At 36.0% G+C, this 26,900-nt stretch overlaps 1 protein-coding gene across 11 annotated transcripts in view; it reads right to left on the bottom strand.

Annotated features, from left to right (window-relative positions):
* Positions 1-26,900, bottom strand: part of Rh50 (Rhesus blood group-associated glycoprotein Rh50) — a 415,396-nt gene that overhangs the window by 4,649 nt on the left and 383,847 nt on the right. For all 11 annotated transcript variants that reach the window (XM_083092852.1, XM_083092847.1, XM_083092854.1 and 8 more), the window contains 2 exons: positions 22,388-22,531; positions 3,449-3,614 (listed from right to left, as the gene is read on the bottom strand). In XM_083092852.1, coding sequence (XP_082948978.1) covers positions 3,449-3,614; positions 22,388-22,531 — 310 coding nt within the window. The remainder of the gene's footprint in view (positions 1-3,448; positions 3,615-22,387; positions 22,532-26,900) is intronic.

Raw genomic sequence — 26,900 nt, 5'->3', positions numbered from 1 at the left:
ATCTGCTAAGTTATGTTGTTCTTATTTCTTTCTTGAATTCGTTATTACTTTCTATATTTTTTTTTATATTTCTTTTCTTGAATAAATTTGTTATCTTGTCTTTTATATTAAGCCCGCGTAATTTATTTGAGTGTTCGCGTTTCATGATTGTTAAAATCCGTTGTGCCTGTCGATTTTCGAAATTCCCGAAAGCCTCGCATAAAATAATTCAATATCATTTTCAACAGACCCTGCCCCTCTACCGTTAGATGAGCTAGTCGACCCGTGGCGAATTAGGCAAGCGTTTTTCGCGTTATTTTGGCGTTTAGCAACTGATACGTGAAAGACCGTATCTGGCGCCCAACTTCGAGATCTCGAGACGGCCTTCGCTTCGCCGCGATTCGCGCGAGGACACCCTCCATCCCTGTTCCTCCGAGCACGAGTATTCTCTATCCGCCTTGTGTTTTTGACGACGTTTTCGCTCCTCTCGCATCCTCCTCCATAACACCTCGAGGAGGAATATTGTGTATAAACTTAAAAATTATCAATTAAGAAACTACACAATATATATATACATACTCTTTTTTATTTTATATATATATACAGGGTGTCGCAGACCACCCGTATCAGCCGAATATCTCAAAAACTGAGCGCGGCAGACAAAAATATTTCAGACAAAAGTTGTAAGGTTTCAAGTAACGCATTACATGGCGATATCAGTATGACCTTGAAGAGTGTTGTCAAGGTCACGTAAAGGTCACCTTGAATTCTGTAAATGGAAACCCCAATTTTTTATTGCATATTCTTGTAGCTCATCTCGAGAGCTTTCCAAAATACTATCATTAAGTTAGTTTTCATTAAGTACTTTCCGAGTTATGAGGCTTGAAATCATTTCTTAATTTTACATAAACCGTAAAATATCTTGTAAAATATTCTTTTTTCGATTATCTTACCTTAATACTTTTATGTACAAAATAATGAGAGGAATCAATTGGTGTAAAGAAAAAACATAGTTGTTTTAAAAAAAAAATATGTAATTATTTATTGCAAATTATATATTTTTTCTTCGAAACTATGTTTTTTCTTTACACCAATTGATTCCTCTCATTATTTTGTACGTAAAAGTATTAAGGTAAGATAATCGAAAAAAGAATATTTTACAAGATATTTTACGGTTTATGTAAAATTAAGAAATGATTTCAAGCCTCATAACTCGGAAAGTACTTAATGAAAACTAACTTAATGATAGTATTTTGGAAAGCTCTCGAGATGAGCTACAAGAATATGTAATAAAAAATAGGGAGTTCCATTTAAAAAATCCAAAGTGACCTAGCCCTGACCTTGACAACGCCACCCAAAGTCAAACCAATGGTACCATCATATGTCCCCCTTCAAGCCATACAACTTATATCTGAAACATTTTTCGATTTAATGCAGTGTTTTTGAGATATTCGCGTGTATTGATTAAAATGGTCTACCCTGTATATACACAGTGTTTCAGGGTTAAATGTCCTAACTTGAAATATGAATTTAGGACCTCAAAACAAGAAAAAATTTTCCTCTGAAGGTATGCCCGGTATAAACGCTTTGTTTAGGAGATATTCACATCTAAACATTTTCATTATAAAATTTTTTATGAAATTATTATCAGGTTATAATAAATAAATTAATAGTATGTTCCAACTACTTTATTACTAGAAAATATGAAAATTTTAACATAATTATAAATTTTGTTCAAAGTGATGGCCTTGAATATTGAGATAGGCTTGGCATCTTTCTTTCACGGCAGCAGTAGCAGAACGGCACTGGATAGCTGTTATTGTTTCACATGTTTCAATAATTCTTCTTCGTAAAGAATTAATGTCATTAACTGGCCTTTTATAGACTTGTTATTTAATAGCACCCCAAGCAAAAAAATCCAATGGCAAAATCTCAAATCTGGAGAGCGTGCAGGTCAAGCCACAGGTCCTGCACGACCAATCCATCGATCGGGATGATGAATATTTAGCCATTATCATGGACCTCTGCCGTAATGTGCAGGACAACCATCTAATTGAAACCATGAGTTCCTTCTCATGTCTAACGGAACATCTTCAAAAAGATTATAAAAATCATTATTTAGAAATTGCAGAAATGTGTCCGCATTGAGGTGGTAAGAAATGAAGACCTATTAAAATATCGTCTATTATTCCCAACCACACATTGCATTGAAACTCATGTTGAAAATGCTGCTCATGAATTGCATGAGGATTTTCGTGCAACCAGAGATAATTATTTCTCTGATTACCTCTTCTTGTAAAAATAGCTTCATCCGTCCAGAGAATTTGTCGTGAAAATTGTAGATTACGATCAACTTGATTTAAATACCAATCAGAAAAAAGTCTTCTTTGCCAAAAATCTTGAGGTAATAAATGTTGTACCTGTTGAAAATAATATGGATAACGTCCATCTGCAGTGAGAGTTCTCCATACTGTAGTCGACGTAATATTTAATTCTGCTGCAGCGCGCTCTTCGTACACTGCTGGACGGATTACCATCAAAATGTTGTATAATAATATGGCCGCACTCCTTTCTTCATTTCGTAAAGGGGCAAGAACTCTATCAGTATGCGGCACTAAAGCAAATGAACCTGTTTCTCTAAGCCGTTGAAATGTGAAGATAGTCTTGTGTGGTAATCTTCTATTCGGAAATCGCATGGAATATTCACAACGGGCAGCATTAGCATTCCCATTACAAAAACCATACACGAACACCATATCGGCATATTCACTATTAGAATAAATGCGAGGCATAATGATGCGTAATTCGCGAAAGCATCGAACAAACTGATAAATGTCATTGAGAAAGTTTCTCAGTGATATGTCGAAATGGTGTTTGTGTATCGTTTTTACAATGTCAATATTGACACGTACAGTTAGGGAAACAAGGTCGTATTAGCAGTCATACAATAAATTTATCATTCCTACCCGTAACTTTTGATGTTAATATCTATTAAATAAAGCGTTTATAGGCATACCTTTAGAGAAAAATTTTTTCTTGTTTTGAAGTCCTAAATTCATATTTTAAGTTAGGACATTTAACCCTGAAACACCCTGTATAATAATTTTTTCAAATAACTTTTTAGCATTTTATATTATAGCTATACTTTTTGCAGTATATAGAAGTAAATTAATTTTTTTGCATATCATAAATTATATTCAATAATTGGAAATTGATTGGAAATGATAAAGAGTCACTAAAATATAAAAAAAAGTTAACTAAAATATAAAAAAAGTTAACTTTTTTTATTTTTATAATACAAAAAAATATATAATTTTTTAATTTTTTCGTAATCGGTATAACCCAATATGTAGAAAAAAATTAGAACTGTTATAAACTATTATTATTAGATTTATATAACAAAATAAAAATTAATTTTTCTTTCTTTTTCATTTATCACAACATATGATGTAAAAATGATTGGAAGTACCAGTTATTAATCCAGATATGATAGAGATCCCGAGAGTGACTGCCAATGCTAATAATTGATATCCTGCTTGTTGATGTGCTGTCCTATTGAGTCCTGGTGATATCCCATAATTGTCTCTCATTTCGCTAATTTTTACCTCCGAACTCGGCGCTCGCGCGGGAAAGATCTGTTGATCAATATCATTAAAGATAGTTGTAAAATACAATTTAACAATTTGTAATAGGGAATATTTGGTAAAAACATTCATTGTTAATTTTAAATAATTTGTCATTAAACCACGCATATTTATGCAATATACATATTTTAATGAGAAATAAGGAGCAAAAGAATAAGGCTAGAATTAAAATGCGCCTTATCATACATATAGTATTTTTTGTATATAATATTTACTTTTTATGTTTTATTGACAAATATTAACAATTATTAATCTATAAGATGCAATAATTAGATTATAAATATTTCTATGAATAAATGTATAATAGAAAATATATTCATAAAATTAAAATAAAAATACATATGTGATATATTCAATATTTATATAGATAATAAAATATAATTTTTATTTTACATACTTTGCTAATCGACATTTTATGAAGACAATAATGTAATAAAATTATTTTTCTACGAAAATATTATCAATGCTATAGATTTTTATAATAAATCATTATTGATCGTAATTTGTTTTATATTGATTCTATAGCCGCATTTTGATGTTAATTCGATGGTTGCCATATAATTCTTATGTAATTCTACAAATAAATGTATATTGTTAAAAAGAATCAAAAATAAATATTGTAATATATTGTCATTGACAAATAATTCTCAAATAAAGATTTGCGCATATTGAACCAAAATCGAATTTTTTTTCATACAATTCTTTACTAGACCTAATATTATTCAAACACATTAAAAGATTTAAATTTTTGCTACATCCATATTGTTGATCCATATTGATCTTTGACAATATTAAATACGTATATATAGACAAATTAAAATAAAGACCGCATAAACTTAATTTACTGAAAATTAATTATCAAAATAATAAAAAGCCAAACCCGAACCAAAACAGCATTGGAACAGCCTACGAGTGTAAGTTTATTAAATTCTATAATATAAAAGTATATGTATATATATATATATATATATATATATATATACAGGATTTACCAAAAGTGTGGAAACCCCTTAATATTTCGAAAAATACGCATTTAAAAAAAGAATGTTTCATACAAAAGTTATAGGGTTTTATGTGGCGCATTACACAGTAACATTATTATGACCTAGGATAGCGTTGTCAAGGTTATGTGAAAGTCACCTCCAACTTTTTAAATGGGATATCCTATATGCTTTTGCAAATTCTTGTAGCTTATCTCGAGAGCTTTCCAAAACACTATAATTAAGTTAGTTTTCATTAAGTACTTTCCGAGTTATGAGGCTTGAAATCATTTCTTAATTTTACATAAACCGTAAAATATCTAGTAAAATATTCATTTTTCGATTATCTTACCTTAATACTTTTATGTACAAAATAATGAGAGGAATCAATTGGTGTAAAGAAAAAACATAGTTGTTTTAAAAAAAAAATGTATTTATTGCAAATTACATATTTTTTCTTCGAAACAACTATGTTTTTTCTTTACACCAATTGATTCCTCTCATTATTTTGTACATAAAAGTATTAAGGTAAGATAATCGAAAAATGAATATTTTATTAGATATTTTACGGTTTATGTAAAATTAAGAAATGATTTCAAGCCTCATAACTCGGAAAGTACTTAATGAAAACTAACTTAATTACATATATATACAGGGTGTTCCAGGTATCGTCCGTAAAAAAAGAAAATTATAAGTAGAGCTCACTAAACTGAATTAAAGTCCTGTACCATTTTGCACAAAACCACGTAAAATTTCGAGATATTCATTAAAGAAGATCGGCCAATAATTGTGCAATCCGCGTGGCTAGGCAGTCGGCCATTCCAGCGAGGACGGTCCACCGCCTACCCGAAACATGCGACTACTCGCGACGGTGAATATCAGCGAAAAACGAAGTAAAAATGATTCTTATAAACTTGTAAACACCGTATCTAAAAATCTAAAAGTTTTTTTTCTTAACATTCTTTTGAATAGTTTTAGAGTTCTATGTAAACATTTAAAATAATTTTGATGATTAAATACAAAAAAATCGAATCCGAAAATATGGTGCGTTAAAATTCATGCACCGTACCAGATCATGAAAATTAATTATTTCTTCAAAATTGTAATTTATTTTACAATAATTCTGCAGTTTTGTGCTAAATATACCAATAATTTTAGCAAATTAAAAGCAAAAAATCGATTTTTGTAAACTCAAACTATAGTCCGTATAAGAAAAGTAATGGACTGGGATCGTATTTTTGCGACGTATTTTGATCGTATTTTTCCACCATAGACATAGAATACATAGACTTCGCGTTTGACTAAAAAGTTGAACAAATTTTAAAAGAAGACAACATGCTTTCGTGGTGTTAGTTTCTCTGTCTATTAATAACAAGAGTGGGGCAAAAATTTAATATGGCCACTGCATTTGACGTATGTCTTGATCGATTTCTTTCCTCCACCACGCGTCATTAGACAAAGAAGAAACTACCATGAAAATAAGCTCTCTCTTTCTAAAATTTGACGTTTCCGAAACAAAGGAGAGAGTGGGAATTCGCGGTCTATATATTATACGTCTATGGTTTCCACGCGGTTTTGTAAGAAATTTTAATTATTTTCTAATCAAATAATTAATTTTTAAATGAAAACATTTTAACATATAAAAATCAACATTTATTTTAAAAAAAATTTTTTTACGGACTAGTTGATCTGATAAGAATTCGGCGCAGTATTTCTTGAATTTTACAAATCATAACTTTTTCTCTATAAAATAATTATAATATTTTAAATAAATATTGATTTTTAAATGTTGAAAATAGTTTTTATTTGAAAAATAATTATTTGACTAGGAAGTGATTAAAATTTCTTACAAGATCGCATAGAAATATCGCAAAAATACGATCCGATCTCACTTTTCTTATACGAATTATAGTTCGAGTTATCAAAAATCGATTTTTTGCTTTTAATTTGCTAAAACTATTGGTACATTTGATACAAAACTGCAGAATTATTGTAAAATAAACTACAACTCCGAAGAATAATTGATTTTACATGAGTTGAAAACTTTCAATATGGTGGAAATATGTAAGGAAGGCGCTGCCATATCATCCATATAGGTAATAAAAAGAAGGAGGAATTAACAGGGAGGCAATGGCTCTGTCTTCCTCCCTCAACTAAGTAAGTATTAGAATAATAATTAAATTTTATAAAAAGATAAAATTTAATGAAAAATAAATTTTTTGCTCACGTACGTGCGCGCTTCGCGTGTGTGCGAATGACGTCGACCGTTCACACATACCGGAACACCATTCCTGCCGGTGCGTGTACATTTAAGAAGAACTCTTGTAAGACTAAATTGGCTAATATAGGTGAGAGCGGGGAGCCCATTGGCGTACCAAAAATCTGTTTATAGATAATGTTATTGAACATAAAATAAATTGAGTCAAGAATGAGTCTAAGAGTTCTTAAAAATTCTTCATAAGGAATGTCCGTGTTAGGTTCTAAAAAATGCCATTTCTTTGCAATGCTTCCAATGATTAAGTCATGGGGGACATTAGTAAACAGATTAACCACATCAAGAGAAACAATTTCAATGTGTTCTTCAATGTAAAAATTATTAAGTTTGTTAACGAGATCGAAACTATTAGCAATGTGGCTATTCGACTTAGGTAGGTTATCATACAAGAGCTTGTGAAGCAACGCAGCAAACGAATCTAACGGGCTATTTAACGAGGAAATAATTAACCGTAAGGGGACATTATCTTTATGAATCTTTGGTAGGCTATACGCACGGCAACACACCATCGCTGTATAACAGAGATTTCGCTGTTCTAACCGAAATAAACTCTTTTTTTCACCATCTCGCAAGCAAATTTCTAAGATTGTTAGTGATTTTTTTCGTTAGGTCCGTCTTAACAACTAAGTAAGTGTTAGAATAATAATTAAATTATATAAAAAGATAAAATTTAATGAAAAATGAATTTTTTGCTCACGTACGTGCGCGCTTCGCGTGTGTGCGTATGACGTTGACCGTTCACACATACATACCGGGACATCATTCCTGCCGGTGCGTGTACATTTAAGAAGAATATATTTAATGGAATATATGTTTGTATGTAATTTTGTTTCGTCTTGCAAAGTACATGAGAGATACTATGTGAGTACGAGAGAATACTATCAGAGGCTCCACTTCTAGAAGATATAACCTAACTTAACCTGTGTCTGAAGTTTGGGAAATACCTGGCTTCGCATAGAACGTTGCAAATTTATCCGGAAAGTGTGTTTATATTTTTTTGTTTACATTTACTCTTTAAGTAAACGCGTAGGCGGCGGAGAGGCTCTAAAGAAGACTAACTTAATCCAACCCGTGTCCGACGTATGAAATATATCTCGCTTCACATGGTTTATATAGCTTTACATAAGTTTGCAACTTCCTATGCGAAGCCAAGTATATCCCACGTTTCAGACACGGTTTGAGTTAGCTTATATCTTTCGGAAGTGGAACCCCCAGTAGGGAACCCATAATTCACATATGTACTTTGTAAAACGAAGGAAATTATATCCAAACACTTATTAAAAGTTTAGGTAAAATAAAAAGTGCAATTTTTATACTTTATTAAATTATATTTATTTTATAGATTGTGTAGGGGATATAATTCTGCCATAATGTTGAAACGATACGGTCGGAATTCGCGGTCACCTTTCTCGACGTTCCGGATCGGCTCGTCGGGTCGTTAGGATTAGAGAGAAGGGGAGAATCAACTTGTGCGAACACTCCGGTTATATTAGTGACAAATGTTTATTGTGTCAAAATATTTACAGTGAGTGTGTATGTATATGTGTGAATGTTAGAGTGGTATCGTGATCGTGTGTTTGTATGACACTGTATGTGTGGAATCTAATTTTACGCGATACAAACAAATAACGGAAATGGAAAATACTGGCGCGTGCAAGCGGTATCTTGCAGGTACGCGAGAACACGGAGCTTATCTCTACGGCAGCAGAAATTACTAGTACAAGCGGTATCGAGCAGGTACACAGAACGGCACGGAAACACGTAACTTATCTCTACGGTACTACTAGCGCGTACAAGCGGTATATTGCAGGTACACGGAACGGCACGGAAACACGTAACTTAGCTGTACGGTATTACTAGCGCGTATCTCGGAAATACTCGGGACGGACACGGAAGTACGGATCTTAGAACTAGCGTACTGTCGACGGGGCTCAGTGTCAGGACGGCTCAGAGACGCCGGAGACCCCATTGAGCCGAGAAACACTTCGACTCCGACAGATACAGGAAACCGGAGATACCCGATGAATCGGGAGACATATAGTCTCGGACTGGTTCAGGAAACTGGAGACACCCGGTGGATCGAGAAACACCTCGACCGGAACTGGTACTGGAAAACCGGAAACACTCAGTGGATTGAGAAACATCTCGACCAGGACTGATATCAGGAAGCCGGAGACACCCGGCAGGAGTCGAGAAATACCTCGACCTGGACTGGAGACCGAAACTGGAGACATCCGGTCGAGCTGAGAAACACTTCGGCTCGGGCGAGATCTGGTCGGGATCTCACCACGATGCGCTGGTCGTGCCAGCTTATATACTCGGCCGGGGGATTCCCCTACCTGTCGGATCGCTCAGGTAAGGATACGACTGCGAGAGAGATACGAATAGTCGAACGAGCGAATGAGCGAGGCAGCATGCGCAAAGCGGGAAGAGCAAGCGAGAAAGCGAGCGTGCGAGCGAAATAGCAAGCGAGATAGCTAGTGCATGTCTGGAAATCAGCGGGTAAGATAGAGAAGCAAAGCGTGTTAGACGAAATATAGATATTTATTAGACAGTCGAAAAAGAACTAGTAACGATGCGTAGATGCATCGTTACAATGTTAAAGAAATATAAACACATAAATAGGATAATGAAAAGATGATACAAGTAAGTATGAAATTTCAAAATCGCACATCTCAAAAACGAAGAGAGACCACCGCAAAATTCAAACGGTGTATTATTTATTAGGAATGTATCAAACACACGCACGTAAAAAATGACAAAATAAGATCAGCTGTGCAATAAAAATCAATATCCTGACTTTAAAAAATCAATAACATATGACAGATTGGTACGCGTGTATGTGTAGATACGGGCCTGAGCGCGCAAGTTTTACGCGATATCATTCGCAAGTATTGATCGCTTATAAATTGAAAAAAACTATAGTAGCCTCAATATTTTTGTTTTTATTAAAATTTTGACTCCTTTTTATCTCTAGAATATGCTATTAAATTATTTCACGGAGGTTGTGAGACACCCTATATTGTAGAGGATACATTCCTAATAAGTAATACACTATTTGAATTTTGCGGTGGTCTCTCTTCGTTCTTGAGATGTGCGATTTTGAAATTCATACTTATTTGTATCATCTTTTCATTATCCTATTTATGTGTTTAATATAATGTTCTTTTCGTTATATTTTATTTTTGTGTTTACAGTTTTTGTTTACATTTACTCGTCACGGTTTCATGTTATAAAGTATTTGTATATAACTTCCTTCGTTTCGCAAAGTACATATGTGGACACCGTGGGTTCCGCCCCCCCTTCGGGGGGCTCCACTTTCGGGGGAAAATATAACCTAACACAACCCGTGTCTGAAGTGTGGAATATACCTGGCTTCGCATAGAAAGTTGCAAACTTATATAAACTCATGAACCATATGAACCATGTGAAGCGAAATATGTCAAGGTATTTCCCACACTTCAGATACAGGTTGGGTTAGGGTATATCTTCCGGAAGTGGAGCTCCCCCATAGGGGGGGCGGATGTCCACGCATGTACATACTTTGTAAGACGGAGTAAAGTTTACAAATACATATATTCTATTTCTTCTTAAACATTATATGATGTGGTAAAATTATATTCTACTCATGAAACTTTTTTCGTCAATAACTATTTAATAAATAACAAGCGGCTAAAACCTTTTGAAAGCTATTCAGAAAGATGACGTTGGTAAATGTAAACAGAGAAACATATTTAGAATATAACGAAAAGATGATACAAGTAAGTATAAAATTTCAAAATCGCATCTCTCAAGAACGAAGAGAGACCGCCGCAAAATTCAAACGGTGTATTACTTAGAAATGTATGCTCTACAACATATGTGAAAATAAAAATTTTTCGAGCTGTGTAACTTAAAGTAAACATTTACCGATAATCCCAAAACCAGATCGAAACATTTGATTTAATTTTTGTATTCGATGTATTGTCGATGTATATTCGATATGTTATAGAATTTAATACACAATCATACGCTGTTTCAATTACTATTTTGATAATTATTTGCTCATTAGTATTTGTTGGCATGCATTTTAGTATTTTTAATATTTTCATGCTAAAAGTGTACAAAAAGTTATACAGTATCGATTTTATTGCTGCTTGGATAAGTTATAGAGGAGGTTGTCCTGAGTAATTCCCCAAACATGAAAAAACGTGAAAATATCGATGGCGGTAACCACGGGTAGCGGCGCGCTGTCCCTCCCCTCGCCGCGCGTCGGCAGACAATGTCTGACCGGTGGGCCGTGCTATAGCTCGAACGGTCGAGCGCTTCTCTCATTCGTCTGATTTTAATAATTATTATTTCTATTATTATTGCGAAAATCGTCAAACGGTATAGGACTTCTTTATTTAATTTACTGCTCTCTACCTTCTTACAACCCACACGGAACAAAAACCTCTAATGGATGTCCAGTAGACGTCCATCATGGAGATTCGAAACCTCTATTAGACGTCTATGCAATCTCCTATGGACGTCTATTAGAGATCCACAGTTCCGCATTTCTTACTTTCATTCGACATCCATTAGACGTATTCGTAGATGCTACTTGGACGTCATATACAGGGTGTCTGGAAAGGTAAGGTCAATCGAACAGGAGGTGAAAGAGGAGCATGAGTAGAACACATAATGTAAATAAATTTTTATCGTATACGCTATGGTTTAGAAAATACAGCGTTTTATGGAGATGCATAAAAAGTGTTGAAACCCCTTATTTCGAAAAGTACGCATTTTTGAGAAAAATGTTTTATACAAAAATTGTAGGGTTTTGAGTGAAGCATTACACAGAAAAATTAGTATGACCTTGAATAGCGTTCTCAAGGTCACGTAAAGATAACCTAGAAATTTTTAATGGGTATCCTCAGTTTTTATTGCACATTATTGTAACTTATCCCGAGGAATTTCAAAACAGTATAATGAAATACGTTTTTGTTAGGTACTTTTTGAGTTACGAGGCTTGAAAGTTACAGTACCGCTGGCGTGACCTTGAAAACGCTATTCAAGGTCATACTAATTTTTCTGTGTAATGCTTCACTTAAAACCATACAATTTTTGTATAAAACATTTTTCTCGAAAATGCGTACTTTTCGAAATATTAAGGGGTTTCAACACTTTTTATGCACCTATATAAAGCGCTGTATTTTCTAAACCATAGCGTATACGATAAAAATTTATTTACATTATGTGTTCTACTCATGCTCCTCTTTCACCTCCTGTTCGATTGACCTTACCTTTCCAGACACCCTATATACATATATGACAAATCGTAACATGTTGCAAGCATCCTCAATATATACAGGGTGTCCCATTTTAACTTGGACAGTAAAATATCTCAAAAACTAAGCCCAGCAAACAAAAATGTTTCAGACAAAAGTTGTATGGTTTCGAGGGGGCCATAAGATGGTACCATTGGTTTGACCTTGAAGAGTCATTTGAAGGTCACGTGAAGGTCACTTCAATTTTTTTAAATGGAACACCCTATATATTTTTGCACATTCTTGCAGCTTATCTCGAGAGCTTTCCAAAACACTATAATTAAGTACCTTTTCGTTAAGTACTTTTTGAGTTATGAGGCTTGAAATAATTTCTTAATTTTACATAAACCGTAAAATATCTTGTAAAATATTCATTTTTCGATTATCTTACCTTAATACTTTTATGTACAAAATAATGAGAGGAATCGATTGGTGTAAAGAAAACACATAGTTGTTTTGAAGAAAAAATATGTAATTTGGAATTAACAATTCCATATTTTTTCTTCAAAACAACTATGTGTTTTCTTTACACTAATTGATTCCTCTCATTATTTTGTACGTAAAAGTATTAATATAAGATAATCGAAAAATGAATATTTTACAAGATATTTTACGGTTTATGTAAAATTAAGAAATTATTTCAAGCCTCATAACTCAAAAAGTACTTAACGAAAAGGTACTTAATTATAGTGTTTTGGAAAGCTCTCGAGATAAGCTACAAGAATATGCAATGACAAATAGTAGGTTCCATTTAAGAAATTAAAGGTGACCTTCATGTGACCTTCAAATAACTCTTCAAGGTCAAACCAATGGTACCATCTTATGGCCCCCTCGAAACCATACAACTTTTGTCTGAAACATTTTTGTTTGCTGGGCTTAGTTTTTGAGATATTTTACTGTCCAAGTTAAAATGGGACACCCTGTATATATATATATATATATATATATATGTTTTGTTAGTCGTTCGAAACGATTTCTTTCTTCGACGACTCGTGTGTATGTGAACGCTATTTCCGTAAAGGTCAATAAATGGGTAAAAGACATAATCTGGTGATAGGTCGTTTATAAACTCCTTTTGCAGTCCGCACGGAAACAACACGAATAATGTTGTCTTTACCAGGAAAGATTTCCTCAACTCGAGCCAAACTCTAACATAGGAGTGGCAAATTATCTTCTTGTACTATCACCATTTGTCCCACCTTGATAGGTTCATCTGCTGTATTCCACTTGACTCGGGCTTGACAATTATGAAGGTATTCCTTTAGCCACTGATGCCAGAAGTGTTGTTTCAATTGCTCCACACGTTGCCATCGCGATAATCTATTGGTGGGTAGTTCCTTAATATTAGGTTCCGGATAAGTCATCATTGAGCATCCAATTATAAAATGCGCTGGAGTAAGTGCGCTCAAGTCGTTAGGATCACTCGATAAAGGCGTGAGTGGCCTCGAGTTCAATATAGCTTCAACTTGTGCTAACAGCGTGGATAATTCGTCGTATTTTAATGAAGCTTCACCAATAATACGCTTCAAATGAAACTTGATACTTTTGATGGCTGCTTCCCATATACCACCCATATGCGGAGCTCTAGGTGGGATAAAATGCCATCTTATTTTTTCCGATGTCATATAGTCGACTATCTTTTGTTTAAATACATCATCATTGAATAGTTTATATAATTCGTCAAGTTCATGCTTTGTTCCGACAAAATTTAAACCATTATCCGAATATATGTCAGTGGAACGTCCCCTTCTAGAAATAAATCGCTTGAACACGTTCAAGAAAGTTTCTGTGGAAAGACCTGCCGCCAATTCTATATGCACTGCCTTCGTGGCCAAGCATACGAACAACACTATATAACATTTTATTGTTTTGGCATTTTTTCGTTGGCCTTCTTTATACAAGAAGGGTCCCGCATAATCGACGCCGCATTTTTAAAATACATATTTTACCGTATTTATTCGCATTTCCGGTAAATCTGACATCAGTGTCGTATTTAATTTCGGAGCATTACGCACGCACAATGCATTTTTTTATTAAATTGCGAACAGTACTTCGCGCGGCAATCGGCCAGTAATTTTGACGCACGGCCATCAAAGTAGCTTGTGCTCCTGCATGCAAGTAACGTTCGTGTTCATGTATAATAATCAGTCGAGTGAATGCATGTTTGTCAGGTAGTAAGATCGGGTGTTTATAATTATAAGATACGCTTGCATACCTCAATCGACCACCAACTCTTAAAACGCCATTAGAATCAATAAACGGATTTAGCCTTAATATATTAGTTTTTGCTCAACGACTTATTATTCTTGAGTAAATGTAGTTCCGTTCTAAAAAATTCACGTTGCACCATTCTTACCAAAATTAACCTTGACCGCTCTAATTCTTCGATAGATAACGGTTGACAAATTCCTTCATTATTTAAAAATAAGTTATTTGATCTCTTTATCTTACAATTTGTTATGAATCTATGACAAAATGCAATGACGCGTATGAGACGAGATAATTTGGAGAATTAATCGAAAATATCTGGTTGTTCGAATTTGACCTTAGCTAACAAGCTTGTAGCTCTCCCCTCAGGTAGTTCCGCATCCGATACATGAAAGCTCCCAGAAGGCCATTCGATTTGATTTAACTTTAGCCAAAATGGACCAGACCACCATAATTCTAATTTATGCAACAAATCAGGCATAATGCCCCTAGAAAGCGGGTCGGCAGGATTTTCCTGACTGACTACATGTTTCCAATCTTCAACATTCGTAAGCCGTTGGTATCTCAGCAACACGATTTGCTACAAACGGTGTCCATTGGCGACTACTATTTTGTAACCAACACAATACGATACGTGAATCAGTCCATAAATGTATAGAATTGACAGTGAAAGGCAAAGAACCTAACACCTTTTTTGTAAGTTGAGCCAACAACAATGCTCCGCAAAGTTCGAGTCGCGGGATTGATATTGTCTTAAGAGGTGCTACTCTGGATTTGGAACACAACAAATGACTCCCACATTTACCATTGTTTGAAACAGATCGAATATAAATGCATGCTCCATATGCGCGTTGACTGGCATCCGAAAATCCATGAATTTCTAGAACTTCCGATCCCTGCCTTTGTTTGAAGGTAATCACTTTACGTGGTATTTCAACTAAGAAATTGTATTTTGCCTTCACACTCTCTCCATAACGTATGCAACTCATTGGATATAGATTCGTCCCAATCAATTTTAGCTTGCCATAGTTCTTGCATTATAAGTTTAGCGATTATAACAGATGGTCCTAACCATTCTAAAGGATCACACACTAAAGCTATTCTGGATAAGATACTACGTTTAGTAGGTCTTTCTAATGGTGGGAGATGCCCTATACTTGTGAATTTGAATACATCCGATTCACAATTCCAAATTACACCAAGAGCTCTAGTTTCATTATTATGACTAACAGCTAATTCAAATTCCTTCTTACAAAGACCTTCAATATCTCCAAGAGAAGAATGATTGGATGACCATTTTGTCAACTCAAATCCACCTTTCATGAGCAATTCTATAGTTTGCCTTTTGATTTCTAATGCCTCGTGTATCGTTGATGCACCTGTGAGTAAGTCATCAACATAAAAATCACGTAACGCTACCTTTGAACCATTGGGAAATAATTTTGCTTCCTCTTCAGCAAGTTTACGAATCGTTCTGATAGCTAAGAATGAAGCTGGAGCCATGCCGTATGTGAGAGTAAGAAGCTCAAAAATTTTCATCTCATCTTGTGGTTTCTCGCCAAAAGACACGCTGTAAAGATCTTTGAGACTCATCAATAAGAATTTGTCTATACATCTTAGTGATGTCGGCTGTCATTGCATATTGAAATGTGCGAAAACGTATTAGATTAGAGAATAAGTCCTGTTGAATGGTCGGACCGACTAAAAGCGTGTCATTCAACGATAATCCTGATGTACTTTTACACGATGCGTCGAACACCACTCTTAACTTAGTCGTAGTACTAGTTTCCTTGAACACTGCGTGATGTGGCAGGTAATAATGTGGCGTCGCGTCATTTGTCTTAAGATCCTTAATTTCGCGCATACGATTCAGATTGATATATTCTTCCATGAATTCCTTATATTGCGAATATACCAAAGGCTGCCTTATCAAGCATTTTTCCAGATTGATAAACCGATTTTTTGCAATTTCTCTAGTATCACCTAATTGCTGGAACCTTTCGTGATTCACGGCATTTTAACTATGAAGCGACCTTTACTATTAGGTGTGTGAATTAATTCGGTCCGTTTTTTTCTTCCAAAAAAAGACTTTAGCGTGAAAAAACATGAAAAAGTACACTAATCAAAGTATTTGCTATCGTTTGCTATTATTTTATCCCATCTGTATGGCAGTTGTTGTATTCCGTGATGGAAAAACGACTCGTCCTTCGAAGCGATCCATTCATTGAGCCATTTCTCTATTTCTTCATAATTGTTGAAGTGCTGGTCCGAAAGCCCGTGTGCTATCGATCTGAACAAGTGATAATCGGATGGAGCAATGTCTGGTGAATACGGCGGGAGAGGTAAAACGTCCCAGCCAAGTGCTTCCAAGGTGGCCTTCACAATCTTTCCAACATGTGGCCGAGCGTTATCATGCTGGAAGATCACTTTGTCGTGTCTCTTTGCATATTCCGGCCGCTTATTCTTCAATGCGTTGTTTAAACGGATCAATTGTTGTTGGTAAAGTTCGGCAGTGATGGTTTGGCTCTGTTTTAATAGCTCATGATGCACTACACCCTTTTGGTCCCACCATATACAGAGCATTACTTTTTTGCCGTGAATATTCCGCTTTGGTGTCGATGTGGATGGTTTTCCTGGGTAGCAAATGGATTTCCTTCGTTTGGGATTATCGAAATATATCCACTTTTCGTCTCCAGTCACAATACGATGCAAAAAACCTTTTCTTTTTTTGCCTGGCAAGCAAGATTTCAGACATGGCTTTTCGCCTCTCGATGTCTCTTTCTTTCAGTTCGTATGGCACCCATCTTCCTTCTTTGTAAATCTTTCCCATGGCTGCCAAACGCACAGAAATTGTTGATCGATCAACATTCAACAATTGTGTGAGCTCATGTTGCGATTGACATGAATCTTCATCGATTAGCGCCTGCAATTCCTCGTCCTCGAACTTCTTCGGCTGACCTGGACGAGGTTTGTCATCGACACTGAAATCATCACTTTTGAAACGTCGAAACCATTCTCTGCATGATTTATCGGTGGGAGCACTTTCACCATAAGCTTCTACGAGCATTCAATGAGCTTCAGCGGCTGATTTCTTCAAATGAAAACAGAAAATGAGAACTTCCCGGAAATGATGCTTTTTGGGCTCGAATTTCGACATTTCCGAATCAGATAAACACGATGTAATTGTTACAAACTCAAACGTTTATCAACTGAATATTATTGCCAGATGTCAATACTAAATCATAAAGCCTTATGCAGACATTAGAGGTTAGAAAATTACATAGTACAGCAATTGACCGCCAGATGGACCGAATTAATTCACACACCTAATATTTCGACGCACGTTTTGATGAAAATGTGTTTCACAACTTCTTTCATCAATGGTATATTGAGACATGTTGTCAAGAGGAATATTATGTTCGATTTCCCAAAATCTGCTAATGGATTTATTTAGCTGTTCAACCGCTGTCAGATGACATGCTGCTGTAGCCTTCCTACCTGGAGGCCCGTAACTCCTACCAGAAAGCACCCACCCGAGTTTAGTTTTTTGCAATGTAGGATGCGCCTTACATTGTCTTATCTGACCAGTACAAACGAGTTGCCAAAATATTTCAGCTCCTATGAGCATATCGATTTCACTTGGAATGTTAAAATTAGGATCAGCAAGTACTATATTAGATGGAATTCTAAATTCTGAAATGGGGCAAAAATCCTGTGGCAGAATTTGTGTAATTCTAGGAAGTACTATACATTCGAGATTATTTGTATATGCATTTACCCGAGATCGAAAACTAATATTAACCATTCTTTTTTATTCGAACGTTCCTTCTGCGACCGACGACATTGAAATATGTAAAGCACGAGTGTCAGGCTGTAGCTTGTTTACAAAATCTTCCGCGGCAATATTTAATTGAGAACCATTATCCAACAAGACTCTATAACCATGCGATTGTCCTTTATGATCATATACGTTCACTATCGCGGTTGAAAGAAAGATTTTGGAAGCGTTGTTAATTTGACTACATTGAGTTACTACAGGCGATGAAATATTTGCTGGAGATGCGTTTATTGGATTGGAAGTTGTAACGGCTGCTTGATTATCACCCTTTGCATTATCGCTCCTTGACAATTCGAAATGTAACAAGGTATTATGTGCCTTCCCACACTTACGACAAGAACTGGAAGTACAATTCCTAGCCTGATGATTATTTGACCTTAAACAATTGACGCACAATTGAGCATTCTTTATGATTTCGAAACGTTTCTCGACAGGAAGTTTGCGAAACGACTCGCATTGAAATATAAAATGCTTATTTTTACAATGAATGCAAGATTGATTTGATGTAGTTACGTGTGCACTTGGATTTTTGGCCCTCTGTGAACTGTTCGACGCATCGGAACTACCACGTCCTGCGGATTTACTCGAAATCGTTTCCAAAGCTTGACATCGTTTAGACAAAAATTCAGTTAGCTGTTTGAACGTGGGAATGTTCGTATCGTACGGCTCGTCTCCCATTTCTTTACTGTAACAGAGTCAAGTTTAGTCAATAGCAGATGAATCATTATATCGTCCCAATTATCCACCGGTCTTTGAAGTGCCTTAAGAGCTCTAAAATGTTTAGTATGTTATCAAGTAAGCTACGCAAAGTTGCACAATTTTCCTTATGAATCGGAGTGATCTCAAACATGGCCTTAATGTGCGTTTGAACTATGCGCTTTTTATTATCGAAACGTTCGTTTAATAGTTGCCACGCTTTTAAATAATTATCCGTTATGATATCAAAAGATTTGATAACTTCCGCGGCATTATCCTTTAATGAAGAACGCAAATAATGAAATTTTTGAATAGCTGATAAATTTTCATTTGCATGAATAAGATTTTCAAATGAATCATGAAAGGTGTACCAATCTTCATATGATCCTGAGAAACTCGGCAATTGAATCTTCGGCAATCGAATATGTGACTCTGAATTATTTTGATGTACCGTTCGATTGCGTACGTTAGTGTTCGATTGAGGTATGACGTCAGCTTGTTCGAACGTGCTGAGACGCTCCTCATATACAGACATAAGTTGAAAATACGCTTCTTCAAATCGCGCACGATCCTCCGCATGAACCGCTAATATCTTTTCGTCGGCATCCGGGGTAAAACATTCAATTCGCGTTTGTACCTCATCGTATTGTTCAAATAAACTTGCTAATTTTCGTTTACGTTCAGCTATTTCGAACTTCGTTTGAACACTAGCGTGTTCGGATTGTTCAGATTGTATGTACGTTCTAAGTCGCGTAGCCGCGGCCTTTATACTTTTTCGTTTTGTTTTCGCTTTGCTTTCGAACAGAGACATTTTACCGTTTGTTTAACAATACGTAGAAAGCTAACCTACTTGTAATGACGCTTAAATTGCAATGTATCGCGTCTTATGGTATTTACAGTTTTCGATGACGTGATCTGTTGTAAGAGTATTCCAGTACCAATGGCTGCAGTAATTCCACGTGTATTTTTTGAATGTTCCTCGTCTGATTTATTATACGTCGATGGATGGCCCACTTCGACTCGTTTGTAGATCTGCTTCGTCCTCTTTCAATGTGATAGATTCGGACATGCGAAGTAGTTTGCCTTCGGCATTGCTGTGCGATAATGGCTGCGTATACGACGTCCATGCGAGTTCTTTGTCGTTGCGATCGGGCCTAACCTCCACTATCCGGCTCGAAGGACCAATGTTTTGTTAGTCGTTCGAAACGATTTCTTTCTTCGGCGACTCGTACGTATGTGAATGCTATTTCCGTAAAGGTCAATAAAAGATATTACATAACTATAGTAATTCAATCCTTATAACTTTATTATAACGCAACGACCTTTTTTCTTGTTAATCGCACGGAGGTTGCTCTCTATCTATCCTCTCTCCTTTTTTTGGCTCCTGCCCTCTACATAGTTACAGGCTGATTTTCAAGAGGGCGCTATCATTACTAAAGTAATGCGCACGCTGCATTTAGACGCGCTAGTTTAAAATAAAATAATACATCATATATGCGCACGTTTGAAAATGAAATATTTGCGTACTACGCAACATAAGCACGCAACAATATATATATATATACAGGGTGGCCCACGTAAAGTGTTACAAATTTATATCTCGGAAACGAAGCAATTTAGAGAAAAATATTTCCGACAAAAGTTGTATGGTTTTAAGGGGGACAGAAGATGGTGCCATTAGTTTGACCTTGAAGAGTCATCTGAAGGTCACGTGAAGGTCACCTCTAACTTTTTAAATGGAACACCCTATATGCTTTTGCATATTCTTGCAGCTTATCTCGAGAGCTTTCCAAAACACTATAATTAAGTTAGTTTTCATTAAGTATTTTCCGAGTTATGAGGCTTGAAATCATTTCTTAATTTTACATAAACCGTAAAAAATATCTTGTAAAATATTCATTTTTCGATTATCTTACCTTAATACTTTTACGTACAAAATAATGAGAGGAATCAATTGGTGTAAAGAAAACATATAGTTGTTTCGAAGAAAAAATATGTAATTTGCAATTAACAATTACATTTTTTCTTTCGAAACAATTATGTGTTTTCTTTACACCAATTGTTTGCGATAGCGCGGAGATAGACCGGGAAGTGAGCGCGGCGCTAGAGAAAGAGATTCCGACAAGGAACAGAGAAAGCGATAAGACCGATATTGTATATATATATGTACAAAAAGTCTTGTTCTTTATTCTAATATAATTACAAACACACTGTCTTTTAATTAATGAGTGAAGGAAAGATCGAAAAATTCGAGCTGAATTTTTGAATCCGCAAGCAACGGAGAGAATCAATATATTCCGCGAGCAACGGAAAGAACGTTTTTAATATCCGAGAACGAAATGAGCGCGTCAAAGACTTTTCGATAAGGCACAGTGCTCATCGATCGCGTCAATTTATACCCAAGCCCTTCTCGAAAGATCCCGATTTTTCATGAACTCGACGTTGGCTCAGACAACGTTTAAATTTAACGATCTAATGTGCTATTTGTTGTTATTAGATCTTTCGAGAAGGACGAGGGCTGTTTTGAATTTTCGCTAACAAAGCGATATCTCGCTACCGGCTGCCAGGGGCGCCGAATGAACGGTCGGGTCTTCGACTCTCTTTTTAATCGAGTACAATTACTCGAGTCTTAATTTTTTAATACTCGACGAATTTCGAACACCAATTGATTCCTCTTATTATTTTGTACATAAAAGTATTAAGGTAAGATAATCGAAAAATGAATATTTTACAAGATATTTTACGGTTTATGTAAAATTAAGAAATGATTTCAAGCCTCATAACTCGGAAAGTACTTAATGAAAACTAACTTAATTATAGTGTTTTGGAAAGCTCTCGAGATGAGCTACAAGAATATGCAAAAGCATATAGGGTGTCCCATTTAAAAAGTTGGAGGTGACCTTCATGTGACCTTCAGGTGACTCTTCAAGGTCAAACTAATGGCACCATCTTATGTCCCCCTTGAAACCATACAACTTTTGTCTGAAATATTTTTCCCTAAATTGCTTCGTTTCCGAGATATAAATTTGTAACACTTTACGTGGGCCACCCTGTATATTAAATAATAATAAGGAGAAAAGTACAAAAAAATTATAGTATGAAATTAAAAATTTATATATATATATAAATTTTTAATTTCATACTATAATTTTTTGTACTTTTCTCCTTACTCTCCATAAATTCAATGGCAATAACGATAGAGATATAGAGATATAATAACCAAATTACACGAGGTAAACTTTACTATTCTATGTGTCTTAATGTAAATAGAAATTAATTATAAGAAGATCACTATACGTACACACATTAATGTCTGTTTCTACCAAGTCGTTTAACTTTAATCTTAGCTTAACTCACTCTTCGTCTCCTTCTAACTGTTCCCTTAGAAAAAGATAAAGAATAAGTTAAACTAAGATTAAAGTTAAGCGACGTTGATAGAAACCCATAAATAATTCTTTTCTGATAATACAGTTACATACCTCATATAAAGAGTAATTGTAAGAAGCTTCCGAAGCCAAATCTGCCATAAGCGCGCCAAAAAGTGCAGCAAGCACGCCTGGCATTCCATGCAAATTATGTACTCCGCAAGTATCATGTATGTGAAATCGTTTCTGCATGACTGGCTGTAAAAAGACATAAAGAAAAATTAAATAAAATTGTAAGAAATTTGGCTCGAATAATAATTATTATTATTCACGATTATAACATCAAAGAAATTAAGTTTATTATGGGATCGTCCCAATTGCGCACATTCCCGATCGGACATGATGACATTTCTCGATCGGACACAGACCCGATCGGACACAGTCCCGATCGGACACAGTCCCGATCGGACACAGACCCGATCGGACACATGTTTTCGCCCTGTGCTTTTAATGCGAAACGAAGTCTATTATTGTACGGTTCTACATGGGTTTGCAACTTTACACGCGAAATTAGTTCAATTCACACCGCCCTGTGCTTTCAGAGCAAAACGAGGTCTATTATTGTACGATTTCACACAGGTTTGTGTCCGATCGGGACTGTGTCCGATCGGGTCTGTGTCCGATCGGGTCTGAGTCCGTTCGGGACTGTGTCCGATCGGGTCTGTGTTCGATCGGGACTGTGTCCGATCGGGTCTGTGCCCGATCGGGACTGTGTCCGATCGGGAAATATCGTCGTGTCCGATCGGGAATGTGCGCAATCGGGACTCACTCTTTATTATCTCCCTTCTCCATTGTGAACTGAAGTCTCGGATGAAAAGAGTTGAAGATATCTAAGACCTCATTGAACATGGAAGAGAGAGCTGCCAAAATTATATCATACCTAAAATAAAATGGCAAATTGAAGGGATGACATGTCTAATTGCTTTATTTTCTATTAAATTTTGCAGAGTGATATCAACAATGATGAAGAATAGAGAGAGCATAGAAGCTCCGAAGAAATGGAGGGACTTGCATTGTCTCGAAAAAAATTCGTTACAAATATAAATTGGCAGCCGCGAATATACAGGGAGTTTCAGCTATCTCGCAACAAAGTAAAACCATAATATCTCGCTAAACTGAACTAAAAAAGCGCGCGCCGCCATCATGTTTCGGAGAGTCCGTTCCCTTCCCATTCGCCACTTCGCCGCGCGCCGCTTTTATGTTACAGTGAGATCGCCTTCGCCGCCACGCGGATTGGCCGATCTTTTTTAATTAATATCTCGAAATTTTACGTGGTTTCTTGCAAAATGGTATAGGATGTTTTAGTTCAGTTTAGAGATCTACTTATGGTTTTACTTTGTTGTGAGATAGCTGGAACTCCCTGTATATAGCGGGTGGTTTTATGTTTGTATGCGCGATGCTCGAATGCGTCTATATATACATCATCGATCTCATTACGCAAAACGCTGATACAAAACTGATTCGCAATCTGATTAAATCTTCGTAGTGATTTATCGTGGTACAAATTCTCGCCTTGAGATGCACATCGGCTAACATGCAGTGGAACAATGTTATTAGTTATGCAGTTCTTTAAAAATTTGATCTGCAAATTTGTTTTAATAATCTTTTTTTGAACATTGATAATGAAAGAATGAAGTAAAATAACGCTCCATTCTGAGCAGAAATAAAATCAGGCATGCCCGATGTATGGTTAGGACCGGGAAGCAATAAAGTATGCTCTAATAAGAAATTCCTGACATGTGCCTGATCCGGTACGTAATAAAAAGTATCTAATCTGCATTTCTCTTATAGGTTTTAATATTAGACCACAGATGTATATGCTATATAACATCTGTGTATTAAACTGACTATATAGTACCTAACTTGCAATTTGACAAATCATCTATTATCGAAGTGGTGACAAAGTATGTTAAATATCCAATAAATAAAATGAATATTAACGTTTATTATGAATACAAATGATAAGCGTTTATTCATACACATTCGCGTGAAAAGGTTTCAAGTAGCTCGTACAGTATTTTATTCAAGATTTGAATCGTACGGTAAATATACAGGGTGTCTGATAACTTTGCAGTCCCGAAGTAAAGGTAGTGTTGCGTCCGCGGCGACAACCTCGAGATATATCGAACGCGCGCGCGACACAACTAAAAGCACACGCTTTCACTCGCGCACTCGAAATAATGACACGGTTCTTAAGAACACAGAACTTTAATAAGCCACACAGAAACACAGACAATATCTCAGAACGATAATACAACGGCTCGTAAATAGAGACGCGACCGCTAGGCTTGACAGCTGACTCCAGACTCAAATGACGGCTGCTGTCATCAACAATTCCTTGACAGCGAGATCTTCTTCCTTTTTCAAAACAGACTCGATCGCGACTTAAACCAGGGACGTAACACTTGCCCTCCTCTTCGAAAGATTGTCGTCCCGACAATCACAAAATGGCAAGTTCCGTCAGGAATCTCGTCGAATTATAGTTCCCGATGTGTTTCCTTGTTCTCCCTGAACTGCTGTTCCAGGTTACCGAACTGCACATCCTCTTGGGACCAAACGACTCCATTGATTCCAGGAATTTTCTCCAAAGATTAAAATCTTCAGGCAAGAGGGGGGGGGATATCTTCCCGTGAACCCTCCGTTCTTTCAAGAGAACTCCTCAGGCTCCTGCCTCGGCATTCGCCCAAAGACTCAGGGGAAAACCACGGGTCAAAAACCGTGGATGAGGCAGCCTTCATCCTTTCTGGTAATCGTCCTTCTCTCTCCTTCCTTAATCCTTCTTTTTTCCTCGTTGTCAAATTCAAATGGAACTTTTCTGAAAAGAATTACGCAGCAGAAATTTGGACATTTTTTAAATAATTCTAAATGAATAGCGGGCTCCGAAAAACTCTCTCAATCCAATCTTTGCCGTTCATGAAAAGGGGCCAATCTATCAGAATGAACTACCTTACATTTATGTTTATTCGATTTCCTAATTCCATAAACAGCGTCACTAAGTTTTTTAATTATCTTATAAGGTCCCTCCCAATTACTTTGTAATTTAGGAGATTTACCTCTTTTTCTACGAGGATTATAAAGCCAAACATTCTGACTAATATTAAAATTAATTTTCCTAGCTCTCTGATCATATCGAATTTTAGAACGAAGAGATTGAAGATTTAAACGCCGCCTAGCATCATTATGAACGTCATTTAACTTTTTCTTTAATCTTTGAACACAACCTTCGGAAGAATTTTCCTCCCCTCTTTCCGGAGGGCTTCCTCGCAATAAATCCAATGATAACCTTAAATCTCGTGCAAAATATAGTTCTGCAGGAGAGGTCCCCATGGCCTCATGTTTTGAAGAACGATATGCCAACAAATACATGGGAACCAAATTATCCCAATCCTTCTGATCCTCTGAAATAAATTTAGCTAAATAATTCAGAATTGTTTGATGATGACGCTCAACCTGACCATCTGATTGCGGATGTAGGGCAGTCGTTCTAGTTTTCTTAATTCCTAAAAGACGCATTATTCCTTGAAAAATATTCGATTCAAAATTTTTTCCCTGATCTGTGTGGATCTCTAATGGAACTCCATAACGAGAAATGACCTGTTTCACAAATACATCCGCTATCGTATTCGCCTTAATATTTTTTAATGGGAAAGCCTCAACCCATTTAGTGAAACAGTCGATGACTACTAATAAATATCGATTTCCAGCTGAGGTAGTCGGAAGAGGACCAAGTATATCCATCTGTACTTTCTCGAATGGAGAACTTGAATCATAAACTTGTAAAGGAAATTTTCCCTTTTCTGACGGACCTTTCTTTGCTACACAGATTCTGCAGGATCGACACCATTCTTCCACGTCATTTTTACAAGTAGCCCAATAAAACCGTTTCCGAATCTTCTCTAACGTTTTGTTCACCCCAAAATGGCCACCAGATGCAGAATCATGGGCTTGTTCCATTATTTGATTGATAAAATTCTTAGGAACAATTATCTGAAAAACTAGATTTAAAATTCGGAGATTCCCATTTTTTGAGACTCCTTCCTTTAAAACTAATGCATTTCAATAAGTCCAATAAATCTTTGCAGAAACGTCTTGTTTAACCTCTTGCCAACAGGGACGTTCTCCTAACTCCTTTCCTCGCAAAAACATTGAAATAATGGAATCCTCTATTTGCCTTTTACGCCATTCTTCAAGATTATCTTCCCTCAAAATTATTCGGGCAACAGAACTTTCCTTTAGTTCCACTTTTGCACAATAAGCACAACCTAATTCAAAACAAGGGCGCCTTAATAACCCATCAGCATTTTGATGTAGATATCCCTTTCGATGAACAATCTCAAATTCATACTGTTGTAATCTCTCTAACCATCGAGCCAGCTGTCCCTCCAAATCCTTGAAGGACATTAACCATCTAAGAGAAATATGATCCGTCCGAATTTTGAATTTTCTTCCATACAAATAATGGTGGAAAGATTTTAATGAAGCCACAATAGCTAACAACTCCCGACGTGTGATACAATAATTCCTTTCTGCTTTATTTAAGACTCGACTGAAATAAGCGATAACTTTT

Source organism: Camponotus vicinus, unplaced genomic scaffold (genome assembly GCF_025532165.1).
Source record: "Camponotus vicinus isolate PSW18456_S1 unplaced genomic scaffold, iyCamVici1.0 SCAF_3, whole genome shotgun sequence".
Classification (NCBI taxonomy): Eukaryota; Metazoa; Arthropoda; class Insecta; order Hymenoptera; family Formicidae; genus Camponotus; species Camponotus vicinus.
The sequence above is the reverse complement of the archived record's forward strand: the minus strand, read 5'-3'. Positions and strand labels throughout refer to the sequence as shown.